Genomic DNA, 18,711 nt, shown 5'->3' with positions numbered 1-18,711 from the left:
GCGGCTAAATATTCGATCTTGACTGTAAGGTATCATAGGATTGGAAATGCTAAAACTACCCAATGACCTTTAGTAAATTACCGTGGATGGATTTGGAAATTTTGAATGCCGGGTCGGTCTAGAAGTGAATTGCAGGAAGAATTCGGAATTCTAACTCAATTTAGAACGTTGGATGGGCAAGCTCTTGCACGTTGATTTGTGTAGGGTCGTAGGTAGGCCCTTGACTTTGTGGTTTGGACGGATGATAAACTATAGAAAATCAATCGTGGATTTGATGTCCGGAATGTGTCAGCTCGGAAGATGTCAAAACGCTTGTTCACGAGCCTCTTCCAACGTCCATCTCCCTCATCTTCTTCGCCTCCTGCACAAGCAAAGAGAGAAGAAACTAGCGACACGAGCATGGAATCCATCAACGTCTTGAAGGGCTACGGCAAACTGAACAGCCCCGAAGCTCCGATTTCGCAGCACCACAGAGCCACCAAGAGACCTCTGATAGTCGCCTTCACCGTCTCGTCGATCGTTCTGCTGACCATAGCTCTCGGCTTCCTCGTCGGAGCCCTCATCCGGGAGTCGAACGCCGAGGAATCGCAGGCGCAGTCGCTCAGATCCAGCTCGGCCCAGTCGATCCGGGCAGTCTGCAGCGTGACCCAGCACCAAGACTCGTGCTTCGCGAGCATATCCTCCCTCAACAGCTCCGTCAAGCCCGACCCAGGAGCCATCTTCGAGCTCTCCCTCCGGGTGTGCGTCGACGAGGTGTCCAACGCCTCCCTGTTCGTGCGGGACCTGGTCAAGAACTCGAACGACGCGGGCTCCAAGGGCGCTCTCGGGGACTGCGCCGAGCAGCTGGAGGACGCGAAGAGCCGGCTCAACGACTCGGTGGCGGCTATGGACGCAGGGCCGGGACAGATGGCCTTGACGGAGCTCAAGATCAGCAACATCCAGACGTGGGTGAGCGCGGCCATGACGGATCAAGAAACGTGCCTGGAGGGGTTGCAGGAGATGGGGTCGACGGTTCTTGATGAGGTCAGGGATCGGTTCACCAGGCCGAGGGAGTTCATGAGCAACAGCTTGGCGATTTGTGCTCAGATGAGCGCCATTCTCGATAAGTTCGACATGGGTATGCATTGATCTTTCTTGAAATCGAGTGTCAGAGGATGCATTGATGCAGAACTGCGGATTGACTGTTGTGGACTGGTGTGTTGGTCCCGGTATAGAAACTCAAGTGGGTGTCGAATTGGTCTGCAAGTATTATGTGAATTTCGAATTGTGGGAGGTTTCCATCTATAGGAGGATGATCACTTCCCAATGGCAATGATTCATTTATCTGTAAGAGTGCCTTTGTGAAGTTTATAGTGCTTGATCCGTAACTTCCATAGTATGCAAAAACTTGTTTCGATTTACATAAAACTCTGCTAGATGCTCAGTAGATTGTACATACTAAACTCCATGAGGCCTGTGAAAGAGCAGTACATCTCTTGTTTGGAAGCAGCTTTAGTTTTCTTGCTTTGCTGCTGGCTTATCACTTGTCCTAATAGCATGATTTTTAGCAGAGGAGCAACCGAAATGAAGTCCTTGAGAATGCTTTTCGGTCCATTCTTTCTCTGTGTAATGGTTCCCTTAGTATTCCCTTAGATGTGAAGCATACTTTTTTAATCCTGCCACTCGGCACGGGATGGCTGTCCAACCAAGATGGGCTATGATGGCACAGATCGATTTCATTTGTTGTAGCTGCCACGGCGGTGTCCTTTGTCGTCTGTGCCTCTTCAAGCAACCGGATGAGGCCTGGCTAGGGACAGAGGTTGCGGTTTACTCTCTGTTAGTGATTCTTTGCCTTGACAAGTGATTGTGTCTTAGACATTCCTTTTTATGAACCTGATCTTTGGCCAGGCATGATGATTTTGTAGCCAAACCAAAAAGCACATTGAATAATCTCCAAGATGATATGGCGTGATTCAAAGTAACCAACACCAGACGGTGACTGAAATTACTGGCTATTTTTGGTCATGAAATTCATCCACAGTGTGCTCCAGCCCTCAGTGAAACTATGAGAAGAACTTGCAGAACCTGTGGCACTGGTTCATCGACCCATGGTGCTGGTTCATTGACCTGGGCGACCAATGGTTTGCCCACCTGGACTTGCGCTACATATCGAGCATTGTCATTTCTCCAAAAACCATGGTCCAACACAAGCTTTGTGATACGCGTGCTTGCAGCATGCGAGCAGTGGACACACTTTGCCGGCCTTAGAATCCCTTGGCAAACGACAGTCCGTGTTCTTGGCCTCTGTTTCATTGCTATTGCACGGACGATCTGGGGAGGCCGAAGAAATGGGTTCGTTTCAATGAAAGCCAGCCACCAACCTACAAAGAAGAAAGCTAGAGATACTTATAGTCAGTATGACCAGCAAAGATTGATTGTGTTGCGAAAGCATATGGTTGCACATCAACATCGGCCCTTGTGATCTTGTTCATGAAAGAGCTCTTGCCAACATGAGGGCACCCACAAATCAAGATCGTCGGAGTATTCAGGTCGATAGCCTGGCCATGTGCTGCCTAATATGTTCCCAAGTAAAGCCAAACTGCCACTCCACTTCTTAATCAAGGCACACAATCGTCCAAGAGAAGTACCCTTCGGAGACTTGCAGCGATAGTGTGAGTCTCCATGCTTCAATAGCTTAACATAGTCTATGGCAACCTTTCCAATTTGATTAATTGTCGTATCGATCACCCCAAAGCAATGATGTTGGATGTTGATGAACACCACAGTCTAAAATGGATATGAGGACATAACGTCGGAATCTAATCGACGACATTGGACAATGATAATAACATCTAGTACACACTGCTTTTAGATGCATATGCGAATACAATATTAGAATCTAATCAACATCGCTGGATCAAAGTGACATTTAATGAACACCGTCTCTAGATAAGGATGAGGACACAATGCCGGAATTTAATTGGCGACACTGGACAATGGGTTAGTACTATAATCTAATTGACAGCATCTCCTGAGATAGACACTCGCAAGAGTTGAATCTACGATGGAAATTTTAAGCTACAACTAGGCTAAGGTTAAGTAAAGATAAAGGCAATATAGAGTAATTTTGTATTTTGTTCCCAAAGGGCTCTCTATTAGATGGCTTGTGGTATATATAGGCTAACTTGGTAATTGTCAATGATTAGTTACTTCCTTCTCAAGAGTCGCTCCACGTTTCAAGTTGAACCGCCTTATCCATGCTTGTTCGACAATTATGTCATGGCTTACTCAACAAGTATTAATCGCTCATCTTTCAAATTTGGCGCCTTTTAACCTGTTCCTGCCTATCTTTATTGCCAAGGTTGCATATTCATCATTGATCTTTGGCTTCAATGCGTGGTGCCCTGTTACTTCATCATGATATCACATGTCTTGGTCTATCGAAGGTCAACCCAAAATTCCTCAAAATCCTTAATTATCCTTTTTTTTTTTTAAAATACTTATGGGCCATGCTAATGTAAATTATGGCCCATATATGGTTGCGATGACTCTTTCAAAGCTTTTTGTCCCTTGTGCCTGGCACATACCCGTATGGGTATTTTTGGGTGTCAACAATTAGAAAATAACTACAATATTGAACGCGGAAGAATGTAGAACGCAATAGAGATTGAGGATGCGGTATTACAAATGTATTTTTATTAGGAGTCAAATTATCAACGGATTTGATCGCTAAAGAATAAGGCCTTTGAGTAAAAAATTTAGACGTCAATAATAATATTTCTTAAATATTAATAAGTTAATATTTCTTTTTAAAATCATTCTTTGGGCGGAATTTGTTTTTCTTTTTTATCAACAATCCAAATTGAGTATGAAACCGGTCTCGTGAATTGTTAGACTAGACCGTAGAATTTCCTTAGACATTGACATTGCAATCTAAGCCGTTTTGTTCGGATTTGTAAACGAAAAAGCCTTTTTTATATGGGCATAAGTGATTAGTGTAGGTAAAGTTCTAAATTTGAGACAATATTTATGGCTTTGCTCTTTTTTCCCACTAGCGCGGTAGCCTTTTTAGATAAGTTTTGTTTTTGATTTTTCATTTTCTTTGCAAAGTCGAGAGAGTTTGGCAATTAAGTGAACCATATTTTAACGTTCAATAATAGCTTTCCACCTCATTTGGTTCACTGTTTTTAAAAAATCTTTATGTAATTTGTACTATTTCGGGTGGGGAAAAAAATGATAAGTAGGCTCAAAAATTCTTGGCTGCACATTGTGTTCCTACAGCCAAAGCTGAAATAGGGTCAAAGGTGAACGCGTTTTCTTAAGTAGAACCACCCACTCCTTTCGACGACAATTACCTGGCACTCTTGATGCTCCTCTGGATCCACTGGGCTGCTTGAGATTCTCCTTTCAAGGCGTGTTCTCCTGCTCAGATAATCCAGAAGTTTTCCTTCCTTTTTTCGGTAAATATAATCTAATTTTCTTTTGTTAATTTCCGCTGTGTAGATCTAGCGTTTCTCTCTCTAGCTTCGCTTTTGATCCTGGTGAAATAAGGAGAGAGATCTCTGTACTTTGGGCATACACAACTCAGGTGGTTTGGCTCTGTTAAGAGGATTCGAGGATTTTGCCTTGATATCAAGTCTATCTGGCCAGCTAACTGTTAACATAACTTTGGAGTCCTTTACGTTTCTATATGCATCTTGTTTTATTGATTTTGTCTGTTTTTAACAGTTCTGTGCTTTTGCGTGGCATTTTCTGTCTTTCATCTCATGTCCTCTTTGTAGGTAATAGCAAAAAGAATGCCTAAAGAGCGAGATCGATTTCGTGAGTATGTGGACGATTTGCAGAACAGAAGGTGGAGGTGCAAGTTTTGTGGCAACGAGTTTGCCGGAAGTACTCCAAGGATCCGGGCGCACCTCGCTGGAATTCCAGACCATGGTATCAAAGCTTGCGAGAAAGTTAAAGATCCAGTGAGAGCAGAAGCCTTGGAGACATTTAATGGTAAAGGCAGCGGGTTGGATAAAAGCACGGGAGGCACATCGGACGAAGGAATGGAAAGAACAGTTTTTGGCGCAAGTCAAAGTGTACTCCCAAGTGACGATGCATGGAATCCCAACGACACGCAGAACTCGAATCAACCCTGGTGCGCGCCGCAGCAACCATCTTGCTATAGGTGGACTGGAATTGGTACTCCTTCAGCATGCCCTCAGGATCAAGTGTATTTGCCTACTAGTGATATGTCTCTGGATAGTCTAGATACCTCCCAGCAACCCGATCTATCGAACCATAGGTTGGATGCAACATATGGAAGTGAAATTGCTTCGTCTGTCCAGCAACTTCCAATGGACTGGCCGACTTTATGTTCTCTTGATCTAAGTGAGCTACCGGCGCTTCCACAGCTACCAACTCATCTTGAATCAGGGAGGGAACAACAAAATTCAATAGGGCTATCATCATTCCCAAATGATCAGGTCCTTCGCAACAGTATGTCAAATGAGCTGCAGGAGTTCATTGGAGGTGATGTTTTACCCATTCCTCTACTCATTAACATAACTACGACCAGCATTCCCTAATATTCAAAGGAACAATATCTAAGCTTTGACGAACAATTTGCAGATGGAATCACTCCAGATTCGCTGCTACATTCAACAAATTGGTCAAATAATCACCACTCTCTGCTGGAGAATTTTCATGGATCTCGTGATGAAATTGTAAACAATTTCGAGGAAATACAAACGAATGAGCTGCACGATCCGACAGTGGTATCATCATTACAAATTGATTCATTCCCTGATGTGGACGGCGCAAATCGTTGGCGGGGTTGTGGTCAACCGTGTGAAGTGGAAGTGGATCCTGTATGCAGCAATGCAAGTCCGATTGACACTGTCCAACACCCTGGTCAGCTTCCCCCAAGGTGTGACAAGAAAGATGGGAATGATGTCCGTCGGTTTCCTTCTCTAACTCCGATGGACGCAGATCCCTCAATTGCATCACAGCATTCAAATTTCGTTGATTCGCTAGTTCTAGAGCCGACAACAAATACAATTGGCCCATCATCATCACAAGGTGCGTCTGGATTTATTTACATTGCTACCGTGGTTCCGTTAGATCCTCAAATATCCCTAGATTATTTTATCAAAATCTAACATATGATGCGTTTTCAGACAAGATATCAACAAGGGTCTCCAATCATGTATACGTCGAGCATCATTGCATGTTCCATATGTCCAAAATCACTTCCTTTTTATTGCACCGTTTCTTTCATCAAAATATTTAACTTCCGCAGATGTTGATTTTCATTGTATATATTTTGTGTGATCAAGTTTTAGATGTTGTTTTATCTGTAACGATGGCTTGATTCAAAAGTCCAATTGTTGATTGATCTTACAATTGAATATTTTATCGCTAGCAGCTTCGGTGCCGCCTCAACGTCGAAATATTCTACATCAATACATCAATCTGGAGACAGCGCAGCAGAATCCAACCATGCCACCATCATCATGGAAAAGCCAATTAGTCACATGTCAGTCAGAAACTCTGATGGACATGGATCCATGTATTCCATCATTATCACAAGCCCCAAATAACGCTCCTCCACCTTCTCAGATCCTACCTCGTGGAACAGGCTTACTAGGCCAATCGTCATTACCAGGTCTATAATTTTATACAAAAATTAATCCTCATGTATCACCAGTTACATTATTATGGGGCCGCAAGAATGCTATCATGAGACTCTAACCGATGGAAATTTTAAATTGCAGAATTAGATATGAATGAGGGGGTGCCTATAACGTACCATCCAAACACAGGGAGCAACTTTGAAGAGAATAAAGCTTTGAAAAGAAAACTAGAACTACTCTATAGAAAAGAAGTCGACGTAAGGGATGAGTTAAATTTTGCTGCGTCTCTATGTCTAAAGAAGCTGAGAATGGAAGTTGCGAATTGGTTGGCGAATGTGGAGAAGCTTAGAATTGATTGTACTGAAGCAGCAAGCGAGGATTGTTTGCCACCACATCAACAGGTGGATATACTAATGCGAGAGGCAGAAGACATTAGGATACAAGGCAAAGGACTATTGAAGGCGAGAGAGACCAAAGCCAGTAAATTGCTAGAAGAAAATATGGTGGGAGAGGCATTTCAAATAAATACTATGAAGATTTTAGAGTATCTAGTAGGAAATCAAATATCCCGACTTGGCATTTATGGAATGGGGGGTGTTGGTAAAACGACTATTATGGTGCACACACATAATAGACTCCTTGAAAAAACAAATGATGGCAAAGTGTTATGGATCACTGTGTCACAAGATTTCAACACACAAAGGTTGCAAGACGCCATTGGGGAGGGACTAGGTTTGGACATACAACAAGAAAAGGATATGAGGAAACGAGCAACAAAGTTGTGCAATTGTTTAATGGAAAGTGGCAAATTTATAGTAATCCTTGATGACATGTGGAAACACTTTGATCTTAAAGAGGTGGGAATCCCAGATAAAGCAGATAATATCAAGTTGGTCTTAACCACTCGATCCTTCGAGGTATGCCGCCAAATGCAGTGTCAAGAAATGATAAAAATAGAACCTTTATCTCATATAGAAGCTGAGAGCTTATTTTTGGAGGAGCTTGGATCCGAAGTGACCCTTAATTTGGAAACTAGACCAGTTGTGGAGTCCATTGTTCGAGAATGTGCAGGCTTGCCGCTTGCAATCATCACAATGGCAAGGAGCATGCGAGGAGTGACCGATGTGTTTGAATGGAAGGATTACTTGGAGAAATTAAGAGAATCAGATATGGGGAAAACGGATATGGAAACGCAAGTCTTAATGAAATTGGAATTCAGTTACAAGTGCCTTGGTAATCATGAAATTCAACAGTGTTTCTTATCTTGTGCACTTTATCCAGAAGATGAATTGATTGACAAGTTCAAGTTGATAGAATTCTTTATTGATCAAGGATTGATTGGTCGATTGAATACGAGGGAGAAACAATACATTAGAGGCCTCACCATACTGAACAAACTAGTAAATGTTTGCCTATTGGAAGTTCATGGGAGCATGATGAAGATGCACGATTTGATTAGAGACATGGCATTACACATCATGAGTGTGACTTCGATTGTAAAAGCGAGAAAAGGGTTGAGGAGGATACCATCTGAAGAATATTGGACGGATGCTTTGGAGAAAATTTCTCTGATGGAGAATAATATTGAAGAATTTCCCTTGAACATGTCACCAAATTGTCCTAAACTATCGACTTTTCTATTGAATGGAAGCTTGTTCTGTGAGGTCATCCCTGATTCTTTCTTCATACAATTATTGGGGCTAAAGGTTCTAAACTTGAGTGGATGTTGCCTCAAAGAACTTCCAAATTCCATTTCAGACTTGGTAAACTTGAGAGCACTATTGCTTCAATATTGTCCGGGCTTGCGCCGTATTCCTTTTTTAGGGAAGCTCAAATCTTTGAGAAAGTTGGATATTTGTTATTCTGTTAGGGTTGAAGCGCTCGAGGGTCTCGAAATGCTGGTGAATTTGAGATACCTTGACCTATCTCATACACGCATAGATAGATTACCCAAAGGAACATTGGGGGCTTTGCGAAACTTGCAATATCTTAAAGTTCATATAGTAAATGGAGAAGACATTACAAATTTGTGGGCGTTGGAGACCCTTGAATGCTACTTTGAAGATGTGGATGATTTCAACAAGTTTGTGAGGGTAGCTTTTGAGAAGAGAAATAACCCTCGGTATTACAATCTCAACGTGCATCAAGAAGAATTGAAGGATTATATGAAAGTAAATGATGATGCTCAATTTGAGAATTGTGAGAGGGGTGTCGACATTGCAACGAGGAGTCAAGCTATTGTGAGCGTGGGAGGGGAAATTAATGGCAGTGGCGTTTGTATTTTGATTCCTCAAGATGTGCAGGTATTGAGAGTAATCGATTGCGATGGTACAACAAATTTGTCTAACGTGAGTTTGCTTGAAAACCTTGAGAAGCTAATAATAGTCAAATTGAAAAACTTGTGGGTGCTCAATGGAGGACAAGATGAAGAAATAATCAACATCCGTGACTCTCCTGCCCCAGCCCCAACCCCTCTCCTCTTCCCAAGCCTTAGGGTTTTGATAATAAGGAAATGTCCGAAACTGAAGTATCTCTTTGGGCACGGGCCTAAATTCTACCTTCCACATTTACGAGAGATTGCAATACATAATTGTGAGGAAATGGTGGGGATAGCATCACCACCACCGCAACCTGCCCCAGACCTCCTAGTCTAGAAGAGATTTATGTTTCAGGGTGTGATAAAATGAAGAGAGTGGTAGAATCTGAGTGGCTGCCCCACTTCCCCAATCTGCGAGATATCATATTATTCTATTGTGAGAGCATGGAGGAGATTATCAGAGGTCCTCCCCCATACATGCCGGTTGAAGGGATTTCTTTGGAATGGCTTTCGGTAAGAAATTGCCATAACATGAGAAAGCTGTTTTTGCATGAGTGGCTGTTCCATCTTCGAAATCTTCAACGTGTCGATGCCTTAGGCTGCAAAAGAATGGTGGAGATGATAAGCGGAGCGGGACAAGACCAAGAAGGAGTTGTTATGCTTCCAAAATTGAAGCATTTGTGGCTACAGGATCTACCCCAGCTGAAGAACATATGCAAAGTCCCAATAACTTGCGATTCCATGGAAAATTTGATGGTGATCAAATGCCCAGAGTTGAACAGGATCCCTTTGCAATTGCGATTCATTGATATTGAGGACCTTCCACATATTGAGGTGGAAGGTGAGGAAAAGTGGAAGACGCTGATATGGGATCATCCCAATGCTCAGGCTCTTCTTCAATCTCATCTCCATTTCCGCTGGGGTAACTGTATTCTACGAGGCCGGCACGAATCTCGTGAGTTATCGATACAATTACCTTCATTTTTTATAGAAATGAAAAATATTGAAGGAACTATGGATTGTATTGCTACATGTTTTGCACATGTACATAAGCCTATTCATAATACTAAAAAGATAAAATAGGAAAAAATATACAAGATAACGTTTTAATATTTTACGTTCTAAATATCTAATCTTACCAATTGATTGAATCAATTAGTCCGTAATCAGAATTAGAATCAGAATCAAATTGAATCGTATATCCAGCAATGGCTTAAGTCCTACTGAAAGGCCTTCAGCTGCTATTTTAATTCCTTGAGCATGCTTTCCTGCAAACTTTCAGGTTCCCATATGAATTACTTTTCTTCACATGTCGTACCGGCGGAGTCCTTTACGGGGCAGTGGAACTTGGAGATGTCGGGCGGGCAGGGCTGAACCTGGGCAAAGGAGTGCGGGCAGTAGGTGCTGAAGGTGCGCGCCTGATCCTGCCTTCTGGGAGGAAACCCTGGGCAGCTGGGCGAGGCAGCTTGAGCGAATTTAGTCATTGTAGCTAAATTAAAGGATCAAAGTTTGCTTTGCCCTCACAGGGCATTGTGAGCTAACAACTCCGATCCATAATTCAATAGATTGGATATGGCTTATTCAATAGATTCATGTATATTGACGTTGAATCTGAGTTCGTGTTAGGTTTCTTAATTCCCCGTCTGTAACTCCATCAGCAAGCGACATCTCAATTTATGTGATTGGATTGTCATTACATTTCATGAAAAAATTCAGGGACCAAATTTGCCAATAATGGTGGAATTCGTTCCCTAACCGAAATCACCGACCCCGCACGGTTCGTGCATTCATTCCATCGCATTCGTGATCAGAGGCATGTTGATTTTGATCAGCGCTACTCACGAGTTTCCTGTACATCTTCATCCATCCGAGGCGCTGGTTTTTGGCCTCTGTCCTCCCCTGTTCACGGGATATTTCGTTGAACGGAAAGAAGCCAACGTCACCGTGTAGAGGCTGCTCTCCTGACCAGCCCCGGAACCACCATCGCATCATCGTCTCGCGCTCACATCACTTCATAGACTTCGACGACAACCGCTAAGCTATAAGCCGATCACTGGACAGAGTTGCTGATTATAACTGCACGGCCATTTCACCATCACCGCTGTTCAACCGAGACATCGTAACCAAGATTGAGTCGTCACCGGCATCGCGCACTCCGATCGTGTTGTTCCGTTCCGTGGCCGATTCCAAATCAAGATTTGTTATTGCCCCCGACGAAACCGGGGCTGTCTCCTTCCTTAGTATTCTCTAGAGCTGTTTCGCTTTCTACATTTGATTTCTGCCTTTGCTTCGTTTTTATCTGAATTTTGTTGTCGTGCATTGGATCGTCGCATCGAGCGATTGACGGGTCATCGCATCATGATTTTTAGCCTTTGCTTATTTGAAATTTAACCTTATGATTTGAGTTAGCGGAGGTGAGCAGGAAAGACAAACGATTTATTATCTCAAAAAGATTAAAAAAAAAGATTAGATAGTATTTATGTGTTTTTATTTCTATTTTAATTACTAGTTTAGTATTCATGACTAGTCTTGTTCTTATCACAATGGAATTTGACTTCTATATATTTAGATCAATAAATTTACATTTATTAACTCAATCCACACTTATTTTTATACACCACTCTCGGGGCAATCTTGTCCCGAGGTGTAATAACAAAGCCTTGTGTACTCTCTACCTGACTCGTATCGGGTTTTACTTACTAAACTTTAATTATTTCATTATCGTTGTACTTGATTTGTGTTTTTGTTTTGATCACTTGGATGTGGACATATGTATATATGGCCTATTAAGTTGAGTTCGATTGTGCATAGACATGTAGAGGAACATGTTTAGGGAATTAAAAGTGGAAGGATTGCATGATTCATGTTTTCGATAACCAAAGCGAGATTAAGTACTGAAAGTGCGTTAATTAGACTATTAGTGTAGTCAAATCCCCAGATCTGAATCTCTAGTTCGTGGAAGTAAAGCCACCTCGCGCGCTTAGTTCCTAACCGGCCTCCAAGAAAGTTAGTGACAACTCTTAAGGTAAATATATAGATGTGAAAGTCTGAAAGTTTTCTTGGTAAGCAAGGCAGGACAATTGCTTCCCAAGTGTTCCGTTTTCAAATTGTTTCGCATCCACAATTTTGTGATATTTAGAGTTTATTTGACTCAATAAAATCAGTTCAAGAGTTTATTCTTTTTCAAAACCTACCCGTGAAGCTATTTCTTATTATTTCTCTATCTTTTTACATAATTATTGTATTGATATTAATAAAGAAAAATGCCAAATATAATAATAAACGAATGCCAAGATTAAAGCAGTGCTTCGCGAGGGTACGTTGTCTCGAGAAGAGGAAGCTACCTCGGCCCTCACAGGGAAGGGGCACGTTTTTCGCCCCATCACGTGTCCGTCACTGGGATTTCGTGATTTGGGAGTATTGTTATCATAATACATTTTGTGCACATTTCAAGTAACTGTTACTGTTTATTTTTTGATTTTTTCTTTCTACAAATCTTGCTATTTACACAATGCCTTTTTACGAATGTTAGGCGTCTGTAACCCTTGCAAAATATAGGTCTTCACGTGCAAATGCACATATCATTTTCTTCCATAAATTTTTACACTTTGAATAATATTTTATACTGCAACAGAGAAAATAAAAAAGATAATTACATAGACATGATTTGTGTAGTCCAATTATTTGGGTCAGACATGTGTGTGACGTCCACGTTCATTCAACGCAACAATAGTGACATTTTTTATTTGCATAATTTTAAAGATCTCATTGTAATACCGAGGAAGAGCACGTTGAATGAGTGTGTAAAGCTACAATTTCAATTGCAATAACACGCATATACAATGGACGCAATTAGTGCAATCCGATGTCTGGACTCTCAAAGTAATCCTTCATTTTTCTATCATATAAATCTAATCTTCAAAAGCAAATCCCATGATTCGCCTAATCATCATCCACGTGGAAATACTCAGAAAAAAATACCATTATTAAAAAGTTTTAATATAAAAAAGGAAAAAAGAAAAAGAAAGAAAGAAAGATGAATAATGGAGAGACCAGAAAACAACGGATGACCATAATGATCTGACCCATCCCCTAGCTAAGGCAGTTGACACCGATCATCATCACCGGGACTCCTCATCGCTGCGTATCTCTGTCCAAACTGACTTCCCAGCCCACTCTTGATAATTGTCACGTTCACAACACGCTCGGCCCACGCGCCCCTTCGCCAAGCCAGAGGGACGATCCTCGCCGTGTATGCGCTCCATGTCTTCCAAGAGCGAGGTGTGCGGGAGGTCCCTCCCCCTTCTCTCAGGTCCACAAGGGTAGACATGTAAATTCGCAAGATGTTGTCGGATTGCACCAAAGTAACCGCAGCACTTAGGAGTGCATACGATAATCATTATATTTCTATTCCACACTTGTTTCTAAAATTATTTGGAAAAATTATTTTATTTTTATATTTCAAAATAGATTTTTACTCCAAAAATAAGTTTGAAATAAAAATCAAAAGTAACAGTTTTTACTTCTTTATATTTAGAACATAAATGAGAAGTAAAAACTCCTCTCATCATTTATTCTTGCTACTAGCCGGCTGCCCATCTGTTGTCGCCTTCCGCCGTCCGCCGTCCGCCACGGTTGTTCACCATCTGTCGGCCGCCACTTTGCCGCTCCCGCCACCGTCCCTAGTCACCATCTGCCGTCGCTCCTTGGCCACTCGCCATCAGTTCCCTCCGCTACTTGCCGCCACCTACCAATTGTCGTCGCCATCACTGATTGTTGTCCACTAGCGCCATCGTTCGTCACGACCGATCACTGCTACCCCTGCCGTTCGTCGCTGCCGAAGAGGGAAAAATTTTGTGTTGTTATCAAATATATATTTTCACTCAAAAACTCATCCAAGAATATAAATAGAAAAATATATTTCTCTTCCACAAATCAATCTCTAGCCATAATGGTTATCATTCGTGCTTTAGGTGTCCAATGAAAAGCACACACTTTGAAGCACCAGCTTTCATTTCCTGTGCTGGAGTCCAAATTGTATTTGTTGCAACTGCCACGTGTTGAGCCATGGTTGGGGGATTCCAACCAAAGAGTCCTTAGCTAAAGCCATTTTGCAGAGAGCTCATCAGAAATACCATGAGCGTGAGGCTATCTTAGGATGTCACGCCCCAATCTTCTGAGCACGTGCACATCCCTCCTTAGTCGATTAATAGCGATATCCCAGGACACATCGCCGACCCATTCATTTAATATACGCATGCGGAAGCATATAAATAATCCCCAGGAAAATAAAACAATAGGATAGGAAAGTAGGACTCCAAATTTTTCACAACCCAAATAAACCTTTTATAAACAAACTTGTTTATTTACAACAACAAGCTATTTACAAAATCTATCGGCTCTACAAAAGGTAATGGTTCTATGACCCACTAGCCGGACACATTGACGATCCTTCAATCTCCACCTCCCCAGACTCTAGGGCTTCCGGTCCTTCGTGACCGCCATCTAAGGGCTTGAAAATGATTATTCAATAACCAGTGAGACAACGTCTCAGCAAGTTCTACCCCCAAGACCCGATTAGTAAACCAATATGTCATATGGGCTGCCTATGCACATACAGGTTAGAGGACTTACCTTAGCCTCAGATTCCACCTACATATTAGCATGATTCATAATAGGTACCCAATCAATCACAACAAATCGAAATATCAATCAATCAACTGAATCGATTGCATGTCAATTGGACCATCTCTTGGTCATTTCAATCAATACCATAAATTCCCCCCGATGGAAGATCTAGTCGTCGAGCCAACGTGCTTTCTCCAAGATGACGTACCAAGTCTCCGAGCCCACGTGCCTTCTCTAAGACGACCTACCTACTCATTGACCCACGTACATTATTCAAGGTGGGATATCTAGTCATCGAGCCCACGTGCATTCTCTAGGATGACGTACCGAGTCTCCGAGCCCACGTGCATTCTCTAAGGCAACCTCTTCGCCAAGATGACATACTTAAACATTGGGCCCACGCGCATTCTCTTAGGCACTAGTTCGCCAAGATGATGTATCGAATCACTGAGCCCACGTGTCCCTTTCATGATGCCACACTCAATACTGGACCCATATGCATTCTTTAAGGTACTAGTTTGCTAAAGTGATGCATCAATTCACTAAGCTCACGTGTCATTTTAACGATGCCATACTGAAACATTGGGCCCCACGTGCATTCTCTTAGGCACTAGTTCGCCAAAGTAATGCATCAATTCACCGAGCCCACGTGCCCTTTTTATGATGCCATACTTAACCTCCACTCTACTATTGATACTGACAATCGATACTCAATCATTTCTCAATCAAATAATCAAAAACAACCATTTAGGAACATATCCTAAAAATTCACATTTAAATAAATTCGGCACAATTCAAAACTCAATTAAATAAACGAACTACACCACAACAATCAGCATGAAATTTTGATCTTCGGCTATCCCAGCCTAATTTCTGAAAAATAAATAAATAATTAAATTAATTTCGAAAATTAATAATTAAATACTAAAAATCCAATTTAGGCCCGTAATGCCCAATTGAAGCCCGATAAGGGTTGGGAAAAATCCCAATATACATTCAATAATTAATAGTATGTCTCTACTTGCCAATTACATAATTCAATTGCCTAACATGCATTGCAATTATCTAATAATCACTAATCCAACTTATCTAAACTAATCTATCCACTTAATTGCGCTTAATTAAATCTAATCAATCATTAAGCATAATTAACAAACTAAGAAAGCATTAATGAGCAAAACTCACTTGTGAAAACCGAAGACCGGATCACTGCGATGATGGTGACGCGACGGCGGTTGAAACTTGAGCTTGCGACGGCGTCGACGGAGCTCGGACCGGGCCTAGAATCGGCCCAATAAATCTCAGCCCAAGCTGAGGTTTATTCTTGATTTTGGGTTGGACCCAAGTTGGGTTGGCCTGCTAACTTGTTGGGCTGAACTAGGATTCAAGTGGGCTATAATAAGCTGAAATTAACAGGCTGAATTGAGCAACTACTGGGCTTGAACATAACCGAAGGTGGGCTTGCAGATTTTGTGGGCCTAGTCTTCAATGGAGTTGGCGACGCTCGGGCATGGGAGGAAGTGGACGAAGACGCTGGATTTGCTGGCCACTTGAAGAAGGCTGATGGAACACACGGCAGATGACCGTGTTGGAAAATGTATTAGAATACATAAAATAATAATAATTATTGGAAATACATTACAAAAGATTAGAAAATAAAATGAAATGCCTGAGGCGTGCAAACACTGTCCTTAAGAATAATTCCACCCCTCAGAGTACGAAACTCGGTGTGTAAGGCTTCGACGGCTATCCTCCCAAGATACAACAGACCTTCTTCTATATTCCGCATTGAATATTAGAATGAAACAAAACAACTTTTGTGTGAGAACATATTGTATCTACTAAGATTGTGGTTTGAAGTTTAATTTATATTTAAACAAGGAAAAGAGAGAGCCGTTAGTAGTGTTGGAGAAATCTTCTTGAAGTGTTTTGAATTTGACAAATCGTTTCTATCAGTCTAGTCTGAAGGCTTGCAGACTCTGTTATTTAAAGTCTGAAGACCTCTGGACAGCCAGACTCAAGACTCAAAGTCTATCCTCATTGACAGTCTCTAATCCGTTGGAGTAAGGTTATCTAGAACTGGATGTTTCGTTAAGGATTTAACCTTATCAACTGGAGAAGATCTTGTGGCTGGAGAAGACATAACGGAGTCTTTTGATTGATCGAAGATTGACTCGATAATTGAAGATCCGGTGATTGCCTAAATATTATTGGAAGGTTCTGCTTATGGAAACTGAGATCCCGATTGTATGGGCGAACAGATTGATGGGCTATCAACACGTTCCTTTAATAGCTTGAACAATCTTCCTAATTGATTCCGTCCAACGAGTAGATTGGAGGAATTCCTTTGGTAAGTGCCAATGGGTATGATGGCATAAAGGAGTATATAAGGAAGACTGTCTTAGTTGTTCAAGGTGTGCGCGATAGAAGAATTCCAAAGTCTGAAGCTCCTTTCTGTTTAGACAAATCTTTTGAGCAAATACTTGTATACGAAAGAGAGAGTCTATATTTGTGAGAAATCTTGAGGAGGTGTGGTAGAATATCTACACTGTGGAATCAAGGCAAAGCTGTGCTGTAACTTCTCTTTTGTTCATAGTGGAATCCAGCCAATAGGTTGTCAGTGAAGAAGAGTGGATATAGGCTTGATATAAGCCGAACCACTATAAACCGCGTGTTCAATTTTCTCTTCTCTCGCCTTACTTTGATCATCGTTTCCTCCAACCTGTCTAGTATTGTGCAATTGTTTGAGAAAAATTCTTTATATACCTATTCACCTCCCTCTAGGTACTCATACTAGCAATATCAATTGGTATCAGAGCCTGTGTACTTACTTTATTTGAAGTGTTTTACTTCGTAGTAAAAGATCCATGGCTAGTATGCTAGCACCAGGGCTGATGGAAGGGCAAAGCAATACTGCAGACCACCCTACTTTGATGGAAATGCTTACAACATCTGGAAGAACAAGATGAAAGCTTTCCTACGATCAAAGGATCCTCTGGAATGGGACGTTGTAGAAAAAGGAATTATTCCTACCACTGCATCTGTCTCTGAAAGAGGAAAAGAAACTGATGAAACCAGCGGAATGTCTCAGGAAGAAATAATCAAGAGACAAGCACTCGATGCAAAAGCAATTTACTCCTTATATTGTGCTTTATCACCAACTGAATATAATAGAATATCTTCTTGTGGTACAGCAAAAGAAGTTTGGGATAGATTGCATATCACCTATGAAGGAACAGTCAGTGAAGGAAACAAGAATCAACATTCTTCTCGGTCAATACGAAGCCTTGAATGAAACCAGGAGAATCAATATCGACATGTTTAGTCGTTTCTGATATTGTGAATGGTCTTGAAAATCAAGGTCAACCAACTTCGATCCCATGAAGGTAAACAAGCTACTGCATGGACTCTCCAGGATTGGAATCACATAAAGACTTCGATAAGAGAGATGCAAAGAATTATGCCACTATCTCTGCGACGAGCTAATTGGAACTCTTCAGTCTTATGAAATGGAACGGATCAATGAAGATGAAGATCCAAAAGGTAAGAAATCCATTGCATTAAAATCAAATGATGATTCTAATGATACAGATTCTGAAGAAGATATGGACGATGAGGAGCTTGCTCTCATGATAAGAAGATTCAGAAAACTGAATAGAAAAGGAAGAAGGTTCAACTCAAAGAAACAAAGCTTTCAAAGACAGCAGACCAAGTCTGTTGATGATGAGAACCAAACAAAGATATAGTCTGCTTTGAATGTAAGAAAAAGGGACACATCGGACTAATCGTCCTCTTACGAAGAAGAAGAAAGGAAAAGCTGAAAAATTTCGAAAAGCTCTCAAAGCCGAAACTGGTGACACGAGTGTGAAGAAAGTGATAATGAATATGCCAATCTATGTCGATGGCACAATCGGACTCGAGACTGGATCGACTCGGGCAGTGAATTTGAGGCGAGTAATTTTAAAATTCCTGTCAAAGTTTCTAAATACATTGATGAACTATGTTTTAGTCTTAAGACTTCTCTCAAAAGAATTTCCCGAACTGAAAAAGGAAAACTCAGCTCTAAAACAAAAGGAAAATGTTTTAGTAGATAGAGTTAAAAGTTTAGACTTGTCTGTTTCCAATCTTAAAGAAAATGAAAATAATCTTTTAAAAGAAAATGTTTTTTTA

At 41.4% G+C, this 18,711-nt stretch overlaps 2 protein-coding genes across 2 annotated transcripts; both read left to right on the top strand.

Moving 5' to 3' along the window:
- The first annotated feature begins 97 nt into the window (after positions 1-97).
- LOC104419485 (pectinesterase 3) lies at positions 98-1,137 on the top strand. Its single transcript, XM_010031169.3, has one exon. The coding sequence runs from the start codon at positions 301-303 to the stop codon at positions 1,126-1,128; it is 828 nt and encodes a 275-aa protein (XP_010029471.2). The 5' UTR covers positions 98-300; the 3' UTR covers positions 1,129-1,137.
- Positions 1,138-4,300: 3,163 nt separating this feature from the next.
- LOC104419465 (disease resistance protein SUMM2) lies at positions 4,301-10,482 on the top strand. Its single transcript, XM_010031158.3, has 6 exons — positions 4,301-4,439; positions 4,761-5,493; positions 5,593-6,042; positions 6,389-6,628; positions 6,738-9,868; positions 10,196-10,482. The coding sequence occupies exons 2-5, from the start codon at positions 4,776-4,778 to the stop codon at positions 9,248-9,250; spliced, it is 3,921 nt and encodes a 1,306-aa protein (XP_010029460.2). The 5' UTR covers positions 4,301-4,439; positions 4,761-4,775; the 3' UTR covers positions 9,251-9,868; positions 10,196-10,482.
- The last annotated feature ends 8,229 nt before the right edge of the window (positions 10,483-18,711 follow it).

This window comes from Eucalyptus grandis, chromosome 2, assembly GCF_016545825.1.
Source record: "Eucalyptus grandis isolate ANBG69807.140 chromosome 2, ASM1654582v1, whole genome shotgun sequence".
Classification (NCBI taxonomy): domain Eukaryota; kingdom Viridiplantae; phylum Streptophyta; class Magnoliopsida; order Myrtales; family Myrtaceae; genus Eucalyptus; species Eucalyptus grandis.
This window is presented reverse-complemented; position numbering and strand designations above follow the sequence as displayed.